Here is a 21,895-nt window from a genome sequence, read left to right as displayed (position 1 = left end):
AATAAGAATTCCCCTTGGTTTAATTGATCTGTTAGTATCAGGAAAGAGGTGTGTTCGTTTCCACGTTTGTTGATTGCAGAAAATGCCAGTCTGAAAAGAGATAACGATGTTAAAGTGACGGAAAAATACTAATTAGCCAGGTTAATATCCTGATTTGAAGTGCTTGGTGTTAATGTACTTTCACAGAATATAGGTAGCAGTGGAGGCAGGTTAAAATCTTAATATTCTGCTAATTTATGTCTCAGGCTTGGTTGGGATGTGCCTGGAGAACTGTACAGCTTTTGTTAGAATTGCGCCAAGCTGTAGTGTAGAGTTCTTCTGATGTGTGTTGTTATTGATTAGTATTTGTATTAGCAAATAGTGATTCATTTTACAAATGTCTGCATGAGATAATGCAGCCCACTTATATAGTTTGGGACAACTTTTTCATTTCATTAATTTATTAATTTATTTTGGAATCAGTTTTTCTCAGACAAATATTATGAAATGTTAGTTGTTACTTGTTAGTTGTTATTTGTTGTTTGTTTGTTTTCCATGACAAGGCCAGCTGGGCCTCTGATATCCAGTATAAGGATCCATCAGAGAATTTCATCATATATGAAATATTCACTTTCCTGATATCTTCCTTTAAAATTTAAAATGAATAGATGGTTTGTTTCAGAAGACATTTAAATCTTCATGATGTCTACAAGGAAGTAATTACAATGCTATTAAAAAGATACAGGTCCATTTATGATTTGCCACAAGGAATTTTTTTTTTTTAGGAGATAGTACCTGGAGAAGGGTGTGCCGGGGGGGGGGGGGGGGGAGATACAATCACAGGTGTGGATTCACAGATATTTTTTGACAGTCTTCCAAATTATCTTTGTTGATCCATCCTCCATTTTTGACTTCCAACATATAAAATCAGATACCCATCAATGTAAACTTGAAAATCTGACTGTCTTCCGGAAGACCTAGAAGACGGCCTCAATCCGCCCCTGTAATCACTCTGTATCCCAGATCCCTATTTTATATTTCCTTATACATATCCAAGAAGGTAAATAGAAATTGTGTAACTCTACTTATTCAGATAAAGCCACCAGCAGATAATGATTACAAAACTAAGACCTGTAACATCATGTCTGTGTGCTTAAAAGATTAGTGATGTAGCTCCTCGTTTTACATGAAAAAAATTGTGATGTGTTTGGGGATTTGTATGTATATGACTGGGTTCCCATGCCTAGATCGATCCATCTGGATCGCTATAACTCCCTGGGGAGTCTCACCAAATTGCTGTCAACATACCAGCTTAAATGTCTGTCACGCCTACCTAATCGGCTAGTGGGTAAAGATAATTACCCCCTAACAGTTTTACTAGGCGTGATAAACATTTAAGCCAGTTAAATTAATAGAAATTTAGTGAGACTCCCCAGGGAGTTAGACCGATTCAAATACATGTGGGAATGGTCCCTACATCTGCTTGTTTGTGTATAGAGAGAGAGAGAGAGGTAAAGATTTTACCCATGTACAGGCATGACTTCCCTATCCCCCACCCCACCTCAGCCTATCCCTAAACATACAGATTATGATTTCTGATCTCCAGGTTGTTATCCAATAACTCTGACATTGTCCATGGTTGTAGTGCTCTGTGAGAGCTGGCTGAATGGGAGCCAGTCCTATTTCCTGGTATCATCATGTGTTTGAGTGGCTACATGGGAGTGTTACCAGAGGTGGGGTGATGAAAAGGATAAGGGCGCTGCCCCCTGGTTTATTTTAAAAAATGGAAAAGAAAAAGTCTTTGTGTGTGTGTGTGTGTGTGAGAGAGAGAGAGAGAGAGAGAGAGAGAGAGAGAGAGAGAGAGAGAGAGAGAGAGAGAGAGAGAGAGAGAAAATTAAGTGAAATAGATGGAAGATTCCATGTAAAATTCATAATAGTGGAATTTATGAGGAAACAAATTGGTCTTTCACTCTAATCTTTTTTTATGGTGGGGGGACCAGTGTTTAACATAATTGATGGACAATGCAACATTAAGTGTATAATTGAAGGTATAACAAACAGAAAAAAAGGGTTTTGTGATTTAAACTATTTTATTTTGCTCAAATATTTCACTAAATTTTTAAAGTTATATTGTAATCTTTTTATATACTCTGAATTGATAAACTTTTAATACATGTTTTCTGTGATTTTTCCCTCTTTTAACAGACAATTCACCTGTTTGGTGAGATTTGCAGATTTTGCTAAAAGTCTTATTTCATTTAAATATAAAGCTCTGTGTACATAAAATTACAAGCAGCAGATATGATTTTGCCTCAGTGAGATCTCTCGTGATGTGCTTATTCTTTGTACATAAAATCTTCTGTTACTAACTATAAGCTCAGAACCTGATATGATCTAACGGGCCTTCAGGCAAAACATAGTTATAAAAAGTTTTTAGTTCACTTTGACGGACTGTCCTGTTTTTGGTGCGCAATGAGTCATGTCAACTGCTGCTGCTTTTACACCCTTCACTCCCATTGGCTGATCACAAACACCATTCTTAAAGCTGAATTTCAGTCGACATTCTGCACTTTGCAGAAATTCCCAAAATGTATAAAATCCACAGTCACAGTGCAATGGGTTCCCAGCCAGATTGACTGCCACTTTGCTTGTAGATGATATCCCAAAGTCTTTTACAAACAACGTATTTACTGGCTGATAGAAAATATCCAGAGGAAGGTCGGTAAGATTGTTATGGGACAGGTCGAGGTCCTTGAGGTTGTCCATGAACTGTAACGGCTGTAACATTGGTGGAACAGTAAACGGTTTGCGATTGAAGCTGGATATTTCATTGTGGCTGAGGTTTAGAGTGGTCAGGCTTTGCTGGATGGAAATACCAACTTGCACAGCCGCCATCTTGTTGTAGGAGAGGTCTAGGAGTTGCAGGCGCTGGTTCCAGCTAAAAGGGAAACCGTTGATGTTGGTGCCAACTTGTGCAATCTGGTTGTGTGACAGGTCGAGTGATTTTAGGTTGATAAGGTGATCAAACACTGTGTCTTGTATCTGTGATATTTTACTATTGGACAAATCGATATTTTCTAAAGCATTCAAACCACGGAACATTTGAGATGGAAGAAGCGAGATGGCATTCCCGCTGAGGTCAATTGACTCTAATGGCGAGTTTTTCAGGCTGCGGAATTCTTCCCCATCCAGGGTGATACTGATGTTATTCTTTGACAAGTCGAGAGATTTTAAGGCACCAAACTCAACAAATGTGTTATTTTCAATGGTGGTAAGGTCTGCACAGTGTCTTATTGTAAGTGTTTCCAAGGTGGTTGCCAGTTTTGTGAACAGATCTGCTGATAGGAGCTGGATGTTGGAGTGAGTGACAGTGAGGTGAGCGATGTCCACCTCGCCCAGGACTTCTCTTAACTGGACTCCCCTGGGAAGGTCAAGGTTCTTGCAGGTGACATCTATGGACAACTGGTTGTCACCATCAGGTTTATAGGTACACTTTGGGTTTGGTTTCCCTGTGGTATGAGACAGTAGAGTACAGACTATGACCAGCAGTAGCAGAGAACATTTCATAGTGATACTCCTGGGGAGAAAAACAGTGTATTGTTAGTTAGGGTAGACCTTGTAAAACAAACATTTTACAAACCCTAAATACCTATTTTGTTATGAAATCAGTATTGGAGTGAAAAAATAAAAATAGGATCTGCTTTTAAAACTATTCTTCAATATACAAAAGATATTTATTTACAAAATGTTTAACTAAAATATTGCTTAAAGGGATAATAACTTTTCGTATGAGATCTATATTGCACATTAAAACATTTGTGAATAACTCATAGAAATATAATATATACTGTTTTAACACAAAAATGGCAGCTATAGCTATTATTCTGATATCTGAGCTTGTCTTCAGACCACGTGACCTCCATTGATGGCTATACTCTGTTAAAATCTCTTAAGAGATTTTAACAAAAAAATTAACTTTTTAGAAAAAAAACCAGGGACTTACTTTGAATGTAAAAATGGATTCATTAACCATTGGTGAGTATGGGAAAATTGTTGTTTACTTCAGGAAAATTCATTTTTTGGCCGAAACGAAGAGTTATTATCCCTTTAATAACAGAAAAACTGATGACAGATTAACAATCTTATTATGTTACTGATCAATAATCTGACTGGTATTTGCCCCCTGCTATTTGTACCTTGTACTTACATGTTCAATGTCAAACTCTCTAGGTTATCTTCAGCTATTCTGTTTTGTATTATATTCTATAATATATATTGATCACTAATTTCAAGATGACCAATAGATGACCATCATCCAATATGCAAAATGGCCCCCAGAACTGTGTGCAGACAAAGTTGTGTTGCTTCTTATCTCCTCAACGCTGCTATACTGGGCCGCTCTCTCTGATTACAGACAAAGATCCGTTGAAATCTTTTAGTGGTTATCACTTCTGACTGATAAAAGGTGTCAGTAGGATAGAGTTGAAGTGCTTATGTACTTTGAAAATGAATCATAATATTTACTGGAGTAGCAATTTGGATAGGTATTTATAGATTTATGTTATCTTCCTTCTTTTTTGTATCAACCAATCAGCTCAGCTTAGTGATCTGGTTTCGAAAGTGCTCTTATGTCGCAAAACAGTTTGATATATGTTTACAAGTTAGCCTGTTATTAAGACCCCTTTTTTAATAGATGGATATGATTAAATGAGGGTATTCATGTCAACATATCCTTGTAGCTGTTTTTATCCATTTTTAAAATCCTGATTTATAGCCTTTAGAAAACCAATTATATTGTTTTTCTTACACTTTCCTTCTTTTCGACACTTAATATTTTGTCTAACTTATTCATATGTGAAGGCTGAAGTTTAATGTAAAATTCCTCTGAAGGTATTTGGATCACACAGTCTTTTCATCTATGATCAATTAGCTTATGGTACCTAGCTCATTCCTTCCTTGTAAGACTGCTGTTGACCAATCAGGAGTCTTATTTACATCATTCCCGTTATCTATAAAGACATTTGAGATGAGTAAATAGGTTCAGTGGTAACAACACACAATATGTGGCATCCAGTGCCATCACTCATTTCATGGGTGTTTTTATGGTTGAAGTGGTTTACAGTGTCAGTGTGAGGTTAGCCAGTGGTCTGAGGGACACTGGAAATCATCCGAGATGGTCTCAAAACGAGGCTGTCAACTCTGTGTGATGTCATAAGAGATTAGAAAATGTGCGAGATTTCGCTTGAGGTGGGGTTAACTTTTAAGCAATAAGGGTGAAACTGTTTACACCATGAATATTGTCTTTAAAAAGCAAAATAAAATAAAAGATGCAAAACCTGATAAATGCAATTAACAACAAAAGAGAAAACAAACAGGAAACTGCCTGTGGAAAAGTTCTGTCAGCTTTTATTTCTTGCTGCACCACACTCTAGTCAGCCATTTTTGCTGGCCTCATACTGCTCTAAGGCTCTATTCCCATAGATTTTAGATCGATCTATCCCCGTGGGGAGTCTCACTAGATTACTTTCAGATAATCCGACTTAAATGTCCGTCCCGCAAACTTCAAGCTGTAAGGGGCTAATTAACTTTCCTGTCCGCCCGGCTGACAGCTATTTAGCGTGAACCCCCAGGGAGTTAGGTCGATCTAAAGTAGGTCGATCTAATCTATGGAAATGGGGTGTAAATCCCTTGAAATCTCGCTTCATTTTACACCAAGTTGCCAAACTTAGGGCTATCTTTGAGTGTTGACAGTAATTTCCTAGTTCCTGCCAAGTTTTATTTACAGCAAAGGTCAGATCAGTGGCTTATGTATCCAAGACCTACTTTTTCCTTTTATTATTTTCCTTTTAATATTTCATCTTTTTTTTTTTTTTCTAAATTTTTTTAGGTAAGAGTTATGAATCAAGTCACACTATTTCTTATTTCCTTGGTGCCCTGATAGGAATTTTGCTTTGTTATGATTGCTGTATTCAGATTACATTAGGTATCAAATTATTTTTCCGTCTTAGATTACTTAAAACTTTACAGACAGTTTACATTTTGCTATTAATAATAGAACAGGAACTTTACTGTTCAGATTAAAGGGAGAGTCATGGTAACGGTCAAAGTAAAATTTCTTGACACACGTTTTCATTTGTACGAAAGGTATGGTAGAGCATTTGGTTGTTTCATAAATAAATAAATAAACCAATGGATGACTGAATAAATAAATGAATGAATGAATGAATGAATGAATGAATGAATGACTGTTGCTTTGTGAAGCCATATTTAATAGTATGTATGGAGAATAGTTTGACATCATATTACGTTTACCTATATGAAAGAGAAGGAGAAGGGAAAGTCAAAATGATGTCACCTCATGGTGATTGATTACCCTTTGATGTTGCAATAACCCACAATTGATGGTAGATAAATGCCTGTTTCTTTCCACTTTTTGTGGCCATTTTATGAACTGTTCGCTTTTTAGTTTGGGGCCATTAAGCAATGTAAATTGCTTTTAGAGTTATTGGAAAGCATTTCTCATTAATACTCATGAAAACAAAAGTGTCATTTTCTGCTCAAATTATGAAAAACGACTATTGATTGTTCTGATGGTGATTATTTCTGCTGTAGCGTGTCAATGAAAATAAACTTCTGTGAGTGTTAGGAAGAACTGTGTGATGTCCCTCAAGACCAGATAATATGTATTTTGTTAATTAATTTTCATTTGATGATAATAAATCACCTCCATACCATCTCATTTCAGGCATGCGCCCAGAAAAGCTCCCCCATTTTGATGAGGAATGCTGGGAACTGATGCAAGCGTGTTGGGCAGGTGACCAGAACAAGCGCCCTCTGTTGGGAGATGTTGAGCCGCAGCTGAAGGCCATCTTGGAACGGTTTAAGATCTCCCCCGCGGCCCACATGGCACCAAACAGTAAAGCTTTGCATAAACTGTTGAGCACCAATCTATAGGAGTTAACACACAAGGCCTGCGTTATCTACTCACCCCCTTCTTACGGTGTCTGTGTGATGTCTGTTTCAAATACAAACTATTATAACGATCAGTCAGATCAGTCAGGTGTTTGCCATATGCATGTGCGTGAAGCGCACGTGGTTGCCACGTAGATCTGGCTTACGAGAAGAAAAGCTACACACAAGCATGTATGCGTGTAAGGTTCAAGGCTTTGCTTCTCAAAAACTGCTGTGGTGTTAACTGTTTAAAAAACGTGGAGCTGGAGTGACTGAAATCACGATCAATATTGAACAATTGCTGTATGGACCTGACCCTGGATAGTACTGACCTGGTGGACTGTTTACACAAATTCTGGTGATCACACTGTTTTAATGCCAGGCTGGCCCTTGGCATTCCTGGCTCGTTACCAGAACCATTCCATTTGTCTAAATTAATAGCACAACACTAAAAGCTGTATATAAGTACACGTTGGATTTCTCATTCTGATTTATAGCACAAAAAGAAGGCAATTACTGGTAGTTGTGCAAAGATATCATCTGATTAGGTGCTCTTTGCAAACATGATTTTCTTCCAATTCAAATCGAATATTTGAAAGGGGCCCCAGGGCCCTCAAATGGGAAGATCATAGAGCCATTTCTTTCTACTTTTTTCTTCCAACCCAAAATCATGTCTGTCTTTGATACAGTCTGTGTTGGTTCTGTTACTCTCAAGGAATCAGATGCGGTCCTGGCTCTTATAGTGGTTATATCCAGTTCAAACTACCATACCCAGTCTGTTCCAATAACTCTAATAGCCTCCTGGACCCAGCCTAAGGTGCTTCAGGACGTGAGGGTTCAGAATCTACTGCCTCAGAGCAGAAACCATGACCTGCAGCTGAACAGTTTTACCAAAATTCAGCTCAGATTCAATTTTACTGACATTTGGTGTGGAGTCAGTAGCTATTAACATTGCAGGTGGCAGCACTGTAGAGATTTCAAATAATCACTGTCTGGGTTTTATTTAACAGCAAAATAATTTTAAGTTCTGCCAAAAATCTTGTTGGACAGGAGAGATAATGAGGGTGTGGTCAGTAAGGGGCCAATGGCCATTGGTCATTTAAAAAGTGACTCTCTAGATTTCTGATATTATGTACAAATAAGATGATGTATAAAAACAGTGTAAAGCTGATGGTGAAGAGATACATGTAAAAAATACCTGCACATTTTGTACATTGAATTTGACATGTTAGGCCAGTCTGTCTTGGTACGGTAATTACTCTTTGAATTCAAACACCATGAATTAGTCATTTACCCCTAAAATACTTAATTAGTAATACTTAAAAACTGTGATTTTATGTTTTTGAAAAGATAGGTGGTTGTCTTGAGGGACAAATTTGTAAGGGTTTAGAAGTGATGAACCTTTTGAAAAACAAAAGTGTGATGTATGAATATTTTAGGTAATTACTGTACCAGTTTAACAAGCAAAGTATTAGGTTTTCATTTGTTTTAGCCCAACAAGTGAAGGCTGAATAACCAACAGTATGTAACAAGATGGTGACTTGAAAATTTAAGTTGAAAATCGAGGTAATACTGTCAAGCATCCTGTAAAAATTATGAGAATATCAGTGTTTCTAATTCACTGACTTGTGTACTGGTATTCCACGTACTTGCAGGGTTGCCAACATTTGATCATGAAAAATATGTAGATTTCCAAAATATATATCTGAAAAATTAGAAACTCTTTAAGTTTTTTTTTTTTTTTTCAGGAAATGTTAATTGTTTTAATTCAAAATTTATTGTGAAGTATGAGATGAAACAGATAACAAACAGAACAATAAAATGTATATAATTCATTTATTGAGTCACATTCCAAATAAATGCAGTATCATAATTGTGACTGTATCAGTAGTCAGATGAGTCGGCTGTTTAAATGAGTAGAAATGGGACTTTCTTTGTATACTGAGAGATAGAGAACATTTTCATAGTTAAAACATGCGTAGAATACTCACAAATAAGTAAAGTTGACAACTCTTTAATTTGTTTTTGTTTTTTTTTGTTTTTTTCTTGAAAAGCTCCATGTGCTTGCATTGCTATCTCAATATATGGCAAATGTTTGACAGTTTATTGTTCTATAAAATATCATACATATATGTAAAGAATATGTTATATGTATGCAAGGCTCCTAAGTGCCTATGTCCAAATAATGTGATTATGAGATATATGTGCATCTTACAGGATACCAGATGAAAACATATGCAAGGCCTATCATATAGACACATTTTTTTTTTTTTTTTTTTTTTTTTTTTTTTTTTTTTTTTTTTGAGTTGGGAGAAATGCTCTTTTTAGTTAAAAAAGGTCTACTATACATCAAAATTTATTTGCTGTTTCTCAAGCATAGCACTTGGATCAAATATGGGCATAAAAAAGCCCTTTTTTCTTTTAAGAATTCGGTGAATACGGAAATTGTTGATTGGTGTAATCAGTATGACAGTTTATAGCTGTCAGTTTTTTATTTTATTTATTTATTTATTATTTATTTTTGTTCACAGTGGATTCATTGGGGGGCCCAGTTGATTAGAAAAGAGTAGAGAAGACGCTTAGTACAAATAAAACTTAGTAGAAGTGTATGAAGGTCAGCAGTATATCTGGAGAAATGACACAGTAGCAACATGGAGGTGATATATATTATTCATTGTAAGATAAGTAATGGGGAAATGTTAATTCTGTAAATTATTAATTTGTTTGAAGCCAACACATCTGTGTGTGATGTTTTTTGTCAATAAAATATTGTATCTATATTATCTTGTCGGGTTAATGCATAGCTTCTTAGTAGAGATGTGGAAACAATTAGTGTAAACTGGCCCTGGACTTAAAATACACTTGGAAGACTTTTTATTGTAAAATAATGAAAACATTGTACCTGTTAGCAATTTCATAACATCTGGAAAATCTATCAACATGCTCTACGACTGTTTGGTTAATATTCAAATGATTGCAGGAAATTTTGGCATTTGGCTTTTTCTTAATCATCTTAAATTTTGACAATGTACATGTAGTAGAGTAAACTATCCACTTACCAAGCACTGAAATTTTATGAGAATCAATAATTTTTGGTAATTTTCCGATCTAAAGTAGCCCCCAAAATCCTGGTGGTAGGGCACAGAGCCATTTTTAAAAATTTGTTTCTCATAACCCCAAAATCATGTCTGGGTATAAATCCCATTCAACAACACTATAGTTACAGTTGTCTTGGCAAATTGGGTTACATAGGAACCCACATACGTTGCTATCAATGACTGACCAAAAATCTTGAAAATGAAAGTGATATATGATAAAACAATAGGTGATAAAATTTATATGTGATAAAAGTGATAAGTACCCCAGACTTAAATAATCAGACCTGTGGACAACATAAACACAACACACCCGTCTCAAGGAAAAGTATATTTCAACAATATTGTAAATACATTTTTCTCTTTACAACTGCAGAAAACATTCTATTAAAATTACTTCATACACTTTGTTATTTTATTTATATTTTTTAAATATATAAAAATAAATTGTATGACAGCCAAAAGGCAAAATGCACAGTCATTTTCTGTGCTCTTCATTTGCCCCAAACTCCTTAGTTCATGACAAATAAAGATGTATCCTTAACAAAAGAAACAAAGAGCATTAAAGTAATGAGGTTACACTGCTGGTCTCATACACCTCATCAACAAGAAGCTTGTGGTGTACTCAAAACAAAGAGTCATCACATAAATACAGAGGTTATTGAGTAGCCACTTTAGAATAAATGCACAGAAAATCTTTCCACCACTTCCTCCGATTTTTCTGTTGTTACAGCAGCCTTTAGTTCAAGAAGGCAGGACTGTTCTAAAAACAACATGAGACCTATTTTCCATTCTGATTAATTTGACAGGTGAGTCTGGATGAAAGCTAATTTGACAACTGCTTCAACAGCACCTTTGTGACATAAATATCAACTTCTATTTCTACAACCACTGCGCCTTGCTTTGTATGCATTGTAAAATACAGGAAAACATGAACCAAGCTGTGGCAGCATTGCATCTTATTTTAAAGACAAACATATTGCATAACACTAGCAAAACTGTAACACATACTTTACATAATGCCAACCAAAAAGGCAGGACATCAGCAATTTTAACACTTTACATAATGCCAACCAACAAAGTCAGGACATCAGCAATTTTAATAATCTTGTTCACACCCTCTCTTTTCAAGGCACTGGGAGAGTCAACGCAAATTTTAATGATTATAACAGCCTTGCTGTCTGACTGTCTTTATGAATACAGATACATGTGGCATCATATCACACAAGATGGACATTCAATTCACAAGGCTTACTTTATTATATATAGATCTACATTTATGTTTCTCTCACACTCTCACAACTTATGATCACATTCAAACAAAGCTTCCATGCATTTGATCACATTGCAAAAGAAAAAACATATTCAGCTTCAGCAATCAGAGAGGAGGTGGAAGAGGCAGGGGGGAGGGGTCTGTTATCCCAAAGACCCCACTGAATTTCTCCTTGGAATATTGTAATATTGGAGTCTGCAGTTGAACACATCTCACAGCAGGCACTGGCACATAGAGCAATCACCACATCTCAACTGTAGCATTTTCCTGGACTTCCTGTCTCATCTACAGCATTCTTCCAGGGAATTGTAGTAGTCTTCTAGCAGCCTCTCCTCCTCTGCCATTGAACTGGGAAGATCACTCCAGAGAAGTATGTGGGAACCTGCAGAATTTAAGATAAGGACAACAATTTATTCACCCACTATGTATTTTAAAACGTTAAGTATTGGAAATTGTTCTCCTTTGAGAGATAAAACAGAAATTAACAACTAAACATTGAAATATTTATAGCAAGGCAAGGAGTGAAATTAATATTAGATACAGCATAGGGATAAAAACTGCTAAAAAAATATTTACTGCCTTTTGAAGTCAGAGTTTAATTTTGCTAGGTAAGTATTTAAAAAGAGATTTTGCTGGATGTTGGGATCCCCCAAAATTTGTTTTGTTGTTTTTTCCATTAGAACTGTCTTTTATGATATCATCAAATTGGGGAGATATCCCCCATTAATTTTATTGTAGATGTTAATAACATATAAAAAAATATACACAAGAATGATAAATAACAGACTGCCACCTTTCTGGGACATACCCCTTAAACATCTCATGTTGACACTAGGTGTGTTCTGGCATCTATCGCTCTTGTGATGGCATCTTGCACACAGCCTCCTACTCTATATACTGACCTGTGAAGTCCATTCTCTCCATTCCTACCACACACAGCCTCCTACTCTATATACTGACCTGTGAAGTCCACTCTCTCCATTCCTACCACACACAGCCTCTTACTCTATACACTGACCTGTGAAGTCCACTTTCTCCATTCCTACCACATACAGCCTCCTACTCTATATACTGACCTGTGAAGTCCACTCTCTCCATTCCTACCACATACAGCCTCCTACTCTATATACTGACCTGTGAAGTCCACTCTCTCCATTCCTACCACACACAGCCTACTACTCTATATACTGACCTGTGAAGTCCACTCTCTCCATTCCTACCACAGAGGAGCTGTGAAACATCCAGTAGTGTCCATTATTACAGGACTGTAGACAAGGTTTACAAGCAGATATCACATGATAACCCACCACATTGCCACTGGAGAGGAGAGAAATACATGGGGTTTAATAAAGACTGTATCTGCATGCTGGGTGGGTTTCAAGTATTTGTCAACTAAAACTTATCATTATTATTTATTTCTTCTTCTCTTTATTGTTATTACTGCGATATTTTAACAAGGAAATTTAAACTCTTTGAACAGTGGGATTACAACAAATTTAACCTCTGAAATGGGCTCAGTACTAGCTGTATTTGAATGGGCTATAAAAATATATAATAAGAGAGAGATAAAATTGATGAGTTAATTTAATTGCCAAAATATTGTATCTGACTGGCAGAGGCATTGATCAAAGACACCATGTAACCGAACTAAGGGAATTTTTAAAAATGAATGATGTATTATAAAGTATGGGGGCTAACTACAACAATGCAGGCATGTCTACATAGAAAAGGTTTTATTTACCATTTTAAACAAGCAGTGTCCTGAATCATGCATTTGCAGTTTGCTGTAGAGTATTCATTTCCTACTGAGCAGATAGCACTGAAAAATAAACAAAAATGTCTCAATAGTTTCATCTTCCTGGAAAACTCTTTATGTCAGTGTAAATGAAGTATGTGTCTAAGTTTATGAAAATTTTTCAAACATTCCACAGCATTAAATGATAAATCAAAAGTTATTTGAAAGCATTCCATCGATGGATCAAAATTCTTACATAAACTTACCCTTGAGGTTGAAAATCTGTAGAATATAGTTCTACTTTTGTATCAGCTAATAATATTGCCTTCATTCCACGTTGACAAACTAAATTATCACAAAATCTACAGGAAAGACTGACAACATTCATTTTCTGAAATGTCGGGTGCATCTGCTTCAGTGGCATTTTTTCCTCCTTGTGAAACGCTAAAACGGTGTATGGGTAATAAAACTACACCACTCTCCTATTCAGGCAATCCTCATCCACCAAAAAGAGCAAATTCCACAAAATAATTCTCTTCTTCTGTGTTTCTAGAACGTCTGCTTCCGTGTTTAGTGTATTTTCGTTTCAGCATTCAAATCCTACGAGAGTTCTGATTGGATGAGCTGTTGTAACGGCTGATATGATTGGTTGTAGTTATGGAAAGATTTAAAACAAAATGGACCTTTAAATCTGACGTCACACCCATGATGCATTGCGGCCAGGTGATGTCAATGATCTTCCTCCCAAATCAAAAGACTTCCACTCTCTGGCTTCCTGACTTGGAAATCACGATCTTCTATCCAAAAGAAATGAAGTCTTCGTAGAAAACATTGATAGACGGTGGTCTGGATTCCAATCATGGCAATGGATAAGAGACTGAAGAAAGAGAAGGAAATGATGTTTGGCGTGGAGACGCACGTTAAAGGTAAGATCTTTCGTGTTGAATTTATCCCTTCCGCTTTGAAGTTGAAGATTGGGGTGTCTTATCTTTTATCAACACACCGCTGTATTACTGTTATAACCTCGATGTCATGTAGCTTTCTTACGGCAGTTTCACCACTTTCTTGTCTGAGAACATTAACCATGTATATTTTGTGAAAGCAAAAGTGTATTGTTATGTAAAATCGACGGTTATTTTCAGTATTATATAGCAGACTTCGTTTATTATTTTTATCATTTTCATTCATTCGTTATCAATGTATTGCATTCCTGCCTCACGAATTTATTTAACTTGGTCGTTTTTTATCAAATCAAAATAAGCCCCTCCCCATTATATAGGTTCTTATGATGTTGATGGTCTTTATCATCGCTCTGAATGCAGAATTGTGACTCATCATTTAGGTCCAATTTTATCCATACTTGAGTGGAGCGCCTAACAATACTCTTTGTAAGTTGCCCTCTATGTGCTTGATGGGTAAAACCATGGGGGTCATCATTTATTTATCAGCAGGTGCACAATATATTCATATTTTATCGCATTACTTTTGGCTTAAATATTATGTTGTTTTCAGGTATTAATGTCTTTAAGTTGTCATTTGGCCTTGTATTTATATTTGTCTTTGTAAAGTGGTCTTAACAATAGCAACACTGTTTTTAATAAGTCACAGGCACAACAATAGAAGCAGACACAGCATTATCTTTGAGTGGTGTATTGATAAGATAGAGTCCTCAAGTAAGTGCTAATTAGTAATGCATACATGGTAACATGTTAATGATCAAGCAGTCCATTGTCTTTTGAATTATTTTTTATTTCCCTAACTTGAGTTGATCTTTAAGAAGGGAGCAACATCAAGAAGGTTGTAGAAAGAAAATGCATCCATTGCCATATTTGTCTCTTCAAGTAGTTTTAAAGAGGAAATAATCTGACATTTCTGTGTAATTTTTTACATTTAGCCAGGTATATAAATTGATAAATATCTTTTTAACCATGTTTCTCTATAAGCCTATGTATGCAAATGGGAAACAAAAAGTCCACCACAATAACTTGCACTTTCTTATTTTCTCAAAGTTTCTGGTGCACATTTGAACACTGAGTAGGTTTTCAAACACAACCCCTTTGCTTTGAAACTGCAATATTACAGTTGAAATCTGTAGAGTTAGCTGGCCATAATTAAGAATTGTATTGAAACACCTGACAGACCCAGAGAGAATAATCAGAAACAGGAAAAACTCTAATAAGACACACTTCCCCTCAGGATCAGCAGCAAACAGGGTAAACAAAATAACAAAAGTGTAATTATTTTCTGAGATTAGGATGAAAATGTTGATGTAACCTGTCTTCAGAGTTCAACTATGAGGTGCGCTCTGTTGGTTTCTTCCTCTTGTGCTAATCTTTGAAGGTGTTGGATAAGTGTGGCCCGCAGATGAGATAACCAGAATCTGGCCTCGTAACCTTCTTAGAAAAGTAACAAGTGGAAGCATCTTGAAACTTCTGCCCTGTTTCCTGAACCTTTGAAGATACCAAATACCAAAAGTGTTACGGTAATCACTCTACAGTTTTGAACAAAAGTAACAAGTGGAATTTCCTAAGTTTTTATCTTTTGCTGGCAGTACCTGAAAAAATTTATAAATAGTAGTAAACCCATGATTATACGTATATTTTTATGAAAAGCAGAAAAGATAACATTTGAAAAATTCAAGTGTTTAGGGTAGTGAAGTATTTGAAATTGTTAAATAATTGCAATAAACGCTCAGAGAGGAAATGCACAATGTTGAAAATATCTGGAGAATGGCAGCAGGTATCTTTAGCATTTTGTACGTGTATTCATTTTACAACTAATTAAGCAAAAAAATGGGCTTTTGGAATAAAAGTTCTTTGGACTAGTGGACTTTGGACTGAAAAAAAAAATAATTGCATAAGGTTCATAATACTAATTAGATGAGAAGGTACAAAAGTAGGTACTGGAGTGTATGTGTACAATAAAATGTCTAGGTTCCAGATACCAGAAAAGTTGTTAAGGGATCTTGGATATTAACAAAAAACTCCAAAACTAATGCAGCTAATGAAATTTCCTATTAACTTAAAGATAAGGTCTGGCAAGCCAAACAATTTTTCAAAGTTTGTAGTCACAGTGTAACACGAGTGACGTAATATCAGCGTTTTGAGGCTAAAATTGTCCTTTTTTTAATCAAGAATTTCTCTTAAACAAAAAGCCCTATTAATACGATTGAAATAGCTATCTAAAAGTTAGCACAAACTCCAGTGATCTCTGTCAGGATTTTCTCTTTTTATTTTTGCTTTTGATTTTATTTTGATAAAACGTGAATTTTACGAAATATATATGGACCTTCCAATTTCAGTATTAATAACTTCAAAAATAAAAGGTCAATCCAAAAACCAAGACTCAGTCGACTAGATATTATACTGAAACAGAGACACATCAAATTTCATGTCAATCTGACAGTTACAGAATGAGGTATGGGTATTGAAGTTTAGACTATGTTATCAATCTTCAAAGCTGAGAAATCGCTCCTAAACCATTTTGCTCAGGTAATTGGGCTATTTAAGCAAAATAATTGCACCTCCACCTTACCTGTTATCATCTTGTTGATCGGGAAGGTCTATACACCATTACGTGTTAAAATTGGGTTGTTTGTTTCTATCTAGATGCCAGAAAATCTTACTTTTGTACGCAAACTTATTCGTACCACGAAAGCCGCTCTTCGCTGAGAAATGATTGACAGCTGAGTAGGTCTACCTTCTCTCGTTTCACTGACGTAATTAATCATAATTGTGCCTGACGCAGTAGGAGTCTGTGCACTGTCTAGGAAGTGTCTAAGGAAGCGCTTACAAACAAAAAGAGGATCACTTGGTGTGCCAGCAGAGGAAATTTGCCACCCGTCGTGCGTGGACGCCGCTCTACACGCCAAGACGCGAAAATTGAGAAAGCAAAGCAAGATTTACTCCGAGAAATGGCCGAATGTGGGTACGCATATGCCATGATGCCACAGAGTGCCAAGACCGTAATATGCGAATTTGATAATGTTTTGGGTGGCAATATTACTAAAAAACTTGCTTGCTATTACAATCTTTATTGTGCATAAAATGATTGCCTAACGATTTTTTTTCTGACAACCCCAGACGTTGTACGAATACTCAGCAGTTCAAGTGTGATCTCGAGTCTTTACCTAGACGTGATTTAGACGCTATAGGAGAAAATTTAATATATCGTACACTCTCTTTCAAAATTCTCTTGCTTTCCTCGCTCATCCGTTTTCTCACGACTTTCTTTCTTCCCATGACTGTTTATATAACTGTGTTCTGCTTAGCTGACGTAAGACTTATGAGCTGCCAGGGCACGCGTAACAGCTTGAGAAGTTAGACAACCATTCCTGCCCCGCCTCACCATAGTAACGGTGCTTGACAATGGAGGCGGAGCCTAAAGCCTGCCACCCGTACCAGTCAGGACAGGTAGAAAAACTCGTCCAAATGTTTATTTTTAGTCCGTGTTTCACAAATATAACTTAATTGAGTATTAGATACAAAATTGATTATTTCTAACGTATAAAAAACTAAAAATCGAGTTTTAGACGTATTTTTAATATCCTAGACCCCTTAAGTTGTGTACCATATCTAAGGGTGGGGATATTGGGCAGGGGGTGGTAGAGAAATTAGACCTTCAAAGGCATTGTGTCTATATTTTACTTGCTCTGGATGGGGAAAGAATCACTGAATACATTGCTGATGTATATGCTACATAAGGGAGATACCCTTTTTATTATTTTAAAAAATATTATTATTATTATTATTATTATTATTATTATTATTATTATTATTCTGAGCATACTGTACACTGTTTCTTTTCAAAATTGTGAGCATTGCAGCTTAAGAATTGGGATAAGACTTATAGCAGAAATGGCAGTAACTTGTGCTGAAATACATGTACACATTTATGTGACGAGAAAGCCTTCCTGTTTTTTAACATCACAAGAAAGCCTGTAACCCACTTATACGGGAAATACGTAACATTATAACTTATTTAGTTGACCTAGTTCACATCCCACGAGTTTTATTTTTTTTCTCCTCTATACAAAGGAAATACATCAATTTCATCACTCCGTACCAGCTTGAGTTTCAGCACTATGATTGATATGCAGCGTTCCTGGTCTTTTCTTTATTGGTTGTTCTCTGCACATGCTAAGCTTTATGTTATAGAACAAAGAACAGTGGGACCCAAGCTTGGCTGGCTCCATTATCAATTTTTTTTTTTTTTTTTTTTTTTTTTGCTTTACTCAGTAGCTTAAATAATATATTTTTCACTGCAAAATACATATCTAACTTTTCAGTCCAACTGAGCCTGCTTTTATTGCACATTTAACAGCTAAATACCAAGTGCTTTTTAGTATCAAACCCAATTTTCTGGCTAATGTGATTCCATTATGCCTGTGTACAGGCAGGCGAGTGCATGTATTTCAACTTCAGAGTGCCTCTAATGTCAGTGACCTTTGCGTTAATGGAGAAATTGGTTATGATTTTTATTAGAGATGCAATATCCACTGGCTGTCAGCAACCTTGAGGTCTTCCTAAGCCCTCTTGTTGGTGAAATATGATATTGAAACATTCTTCTTTTTTATTTGGTACAAAACAGATGATTTTCTTTCAGTGAAGCAGAATAGAAGTCTTTATAAAAAATTACGATGCAAATACTTCAACCGTTTGCTCTTATCGCTGTGTTGTGAAATGGTTTGATTTAGTGAGGGGCCCTGGTAATGTACCATAGTTCATAGCTGGCGGAGTGAATGATATTGTATTCAGCTGGGTGCTGTTATTTATGATTCCCTCCATATACCTGGAATCTACCGCTGTGGGATGGGAAAGTTAAACTCGTCTATCGTTGGTACATTATCACCGCGGTTGCCATGGTCGCACAATGTCAAATCCTGCAGTTAAGATGCTTAGTTTTCTATCTGTGTGTTGTCACTTGTATTAAGATGCGTCATCATTCCAATGTTATAGCCTATTTAGTTTCTATTTAAGCAAGAGTCACACCTATAAAGTTTACTGTCTAAAGGCCTTTTTACACTGGACGGCGTACTCTCTGCGTCTAAGAAGGAAGTATGATACAGTGTCACAAGCACATTTTTATTTTACCTTTTATATCAGGTTTGTGTCCAGAGGGTGGATAGAGGGGAGGGGCTTTTTTTCTGAAAAACTGGACATTTTTATTGTTTTAATTGACCCACTTTGAGAAATGGCATTAAACATAGTTGTCATTTAGATTCTGAGCAGAAATTTTCCGGAACCCCACCAAACCATCCCTGCTTAAGAGCCTGGATATTCTGTGCATTTTCAATACATCCCTGTTGGCAAGGCTTTTAATTATCTATTTATATTGCTTATGTGATATGTCTTATCTTGATTCTATTTGGCAAGAGTTACACCTATTTTATATAATTTGTGTTGAAGGAACTTAGTATGACACCTGCCTTGTACACTTTACATTACTTGAATATATGGTAATGGCTTAGAATCTTCAAACACTATACCGTTTTCTTATTCCTTCACTTTTTCCAATAATTATCATTTTTAGATTCCCACAATAATGGACTGTCTGACATAAAGCTAGCCAGCCAGATTTTGAATTCACTAATTACATAAACAATTTTGAAGAAATAACCCTGAATTCATGTTACTCAAATTTATTGAGCAAGTACCTTACACCAGGAAATAGCTTATCATATCAGTTTCCTTGTTGATTATAAACACCAGGCGCAAGAATTAGACCCAAATGTTTTACATATTAATTGTCATCCGTACTTTAAGATTAAAGAAATAAAAATTTTTAACGGAAGGTGGAATCGGAAAGAGATTTAGCAAAAATGATTAGTGTTGTAGGAAATCCGGCATATGCTGTGTATCAGTTACTGCTGTTTTCTTTGAATACTTGTGATAAGATGCAGATAATTAAAAAAGATAAGGTTCAATATTCAGCCATCACATTTATAACACACGCACGTACGCACACACACGCACATGCACACACACACACACCAGAAGTTATATTACTATCTAAGATTAAAATATAAAAATAGGACAGCTTAAACATTAGAAAAAAAGAAAGAAAAATCATGGATAATATAGGAAAATGTGAAAATGGTAGGGTAGTTGTGGGGTAAGTATTATCAAACAATATTAAACATATTTGCAAAGGTTGTCAGGCGAATTTAATTAGCTTCTCGCATTATTTTCAGCTCCTTTCATTCACTCTGAAACAAGAATTGGAATTTTATTTCCATTTTTGTTATCATAAAACATATTTATAGAAGGTGGGGGGGGGTGCAAGATACTAAACTTATTTGTTGATTGATAATCTCATTTACCCCCCCCCCACACACACACACACAAACACACACACACACACACACACACACACACACCTATCATGCTTACATAACTGAGAAAAAATGCAGCCGTCAAATGCAAGTCAATCTGCCAGTGATTCATTCATCTCTTTGCCAGTGTGAAGTAATACTCTTTGAAAGGTCTTGTTTGCTTTCCACCTTGCACCTGTCATTTCCATCTGCCTCTCCCTTTGTTGTTCTGTGGACCAGCTGCCAGTTTGCTGTCTCACATCACTGAACTTTCATAGTGCAACATGGGGGTGACCACAGAGATCAGGGGGAGAGGGAGAGGGGAAGATAATGCACAGGCTGATTGCTCACTTGGTTATAAATAATGGATAAGAAATGTGAAATAAATAAATGTGATTAAGATGGATAAAGTTTGTTGATGCTGAGTTTGAGTAAGAGCAAAATGAATGAAAATTGATTCTTATCACTTGGAATAATTGTTTTAAAAGTAGTGCTTGTCTCCTTTGGATGTATTAACTATTTTAATATCTGCTAAAACATTAATAACAATTAGGAGAATTAAACCTTGCAGTCTACTGAAATATTGCTGAAGATAATAAAAGGACAACAAAAGTGGCGAAGGCATCAAAATTCAAAATAAGACTGCTGCTTTTCCTCCGTCTCTCCCTGAAGATTTCACTGACCACCCTTCAGGCTGCTTTGTGTGTATTGTCCACAGAGTGGAGGTGATAGGATAGCAGCAGGGAAGATGGAGGGTGGTAGCATCGAAATTAGCAGGCCTAAGGGACTCGCGCGCAACACGTCCCTACGCGTGTCCAAACGCACTCGCACACAAAAACAAGACCTCGCCACACGTAAGTGTGTGTTGTTTTTTTTCCATCATAGGAATATCTGGAGGTGTCTGAGATGTGGATTAAGTGGTCATGGTTTCAGGCATGTTTTCCTCTTTTATATGGTAAACTACACTGTAGGTGTCTAATAGCGTCATGCATGAACAACTGTCAGTGTCATTGTACAGGCATATGTGTATATGACACATATATAATGGATGTCGTCAGTCTGTATCGCCTTCGCTGGTGTGTTTAGTACTTGTATACGTTGAATGGCAAAGAGACAAATGAGATGATTTATGTACAGCTCTGTTTTGTTCCTCGAAAATCGTCAATTACACCAGTGATCAGTCTGTCTGGTGATGAAGTATTACATTTGAACTGGTTATCGATTTAGCCTGTATGGCTTGCTTTAGGAGCACGAGAATTTTCATGCTGGCACTTTTTTCTGTGTTGTCTAGAATTCATGTTAATTCTCTGCTTTATAATTAAACTAAAAATGAAACCATTAAGGTGATACTGTTACACAATTTCTACACTGATTAATTCAAACATATTTGCTTGCTGTATGCGACATCTGCTTATGTTTATTGATTAAAAACCCTCTTTTTTAGACATGAAAATAGCTCTGTCACTTAGGCATTGATTTATGTCGGAGGCCTGTGTCCCTGTTCATGTCTCTTATAATGAAGATGTTTTGAGATTTAAGATATATACAAG

General features: G+C 36.1%; 4 protein-coding genes across 9 annotated transcripts in view; 2 read left to right on the top strand and 2 right to left on the bottom strand.

Moving 5' to 3' along the window:
- Nucleotides 1–8,975, top strand: part of LOC106175497 (dual serine/threonine and tyrosine protein kinase) — a 31,791-nt gene extending 22,816 nt beyond the window's left edge. For both annotated transcript variants that reach the window (XM_013557528.2, XM_087015596.1), the window contains one exon: nucleotides 6,725–8,975. In XM_013557528.2, coding sequence (XP_013412982.1) covers nucleotides 6,725–6,933 — 209 coding nt within the window. In that variant the 3' untranslated portion in view covers nucleotides 6,934–8,975. The remainder of the gene's footprint in view (nucleotides 1–6,724) is intronic.
- Nucleotides 2,051–4,508, bottom strand: LOC106175500 (uncharacterized). The gene is made up of 2 exons (XM_087015610.1): nucleotides 4,187–4,508; nucleotides 2,051–3,556 (listed from the first exon to the last, which is right to left on the bottom strand). Coding segments are annotated over exons 1-2 (1,146 nt in total). The 5' UTR covers nucleotides 4,189–4,508; the 3' UTR covers nucleotides 2,051–2,412.
- Nucleotides 8,976–10,341: 1,366 nt separating the features above from the next.
- On the bottom strand, nucleotides 10,342–13,643 carry LOC106175502 (protein FAM72A). The gene is made up of 4 exons (XM_013557547.2): nucleotides 13,300–13,643; nucleotides 13,040–13,117; nucleotides 12,491–12,615; nucleotides 10,342–11,680 (listed from the first exon to the last, which is right to left on the bottom strand). Exons 1-4 carry the CDS (start codon nucleotides 13,455–13,457, stop codon nucleotides 11,580–11,582), a joined length of 462 nt encoding a protein of 153 aa, XP_013413001.2. The 5' UTR covers nucleotides 13,458–13,643; the 3' UTR covers nucleotides 10,342–11,579.
- Nucleotides 13,644–13,752: 109 nt separating this feature from the next.
- The window catches only part of LOC106175501 (SLIT-ROBO Rho GTPase-activating protein 1), a 45,717-nt gene continuing 37,574 nt past the window's right edge, over nucleotides 13,753–21,895 (top strand). For 3 of the 5 annotated variants that reach the window (XM_013557546.3, XM_087015591.1, XM_013557545.3), the window contains exon 1: nucleotides 21,043–21,199. In XM_013557546.3, the coding sequence (XP_013413000.1) occupies nucleotides 21,094–21,199 (106 nt within the window). In that variant the 5' untranslated portion in view covers nucleotides 21,043–21,093. Of the gene's footprint in view, nucleotides 13,960–21,041; nucleotides 21,200–21,895 lie in introns of those variants that run through there. The other 2 variants (XM_087015593.1, XM_087015590.1) reach the window with 2 other exon arrangements.

Source organism: Lingula anatina, chromosome 6 (assembly GCF_051362555.1).
Source record: "Lingula anatina isolate TDL-2025a chromosome 6, LinAna3.0, whole genome shotgun sequence".
NCBI lineage: Eukaryota > Metazoa > Brachiopoda > Lingulata > Lingulida > Lingulidae > Lingula > Lingula anatina.
Note: the sequence above shows the minus strand (reverse complement) of the source record. Positions and strands in the feature narration are given on the sequence as shown.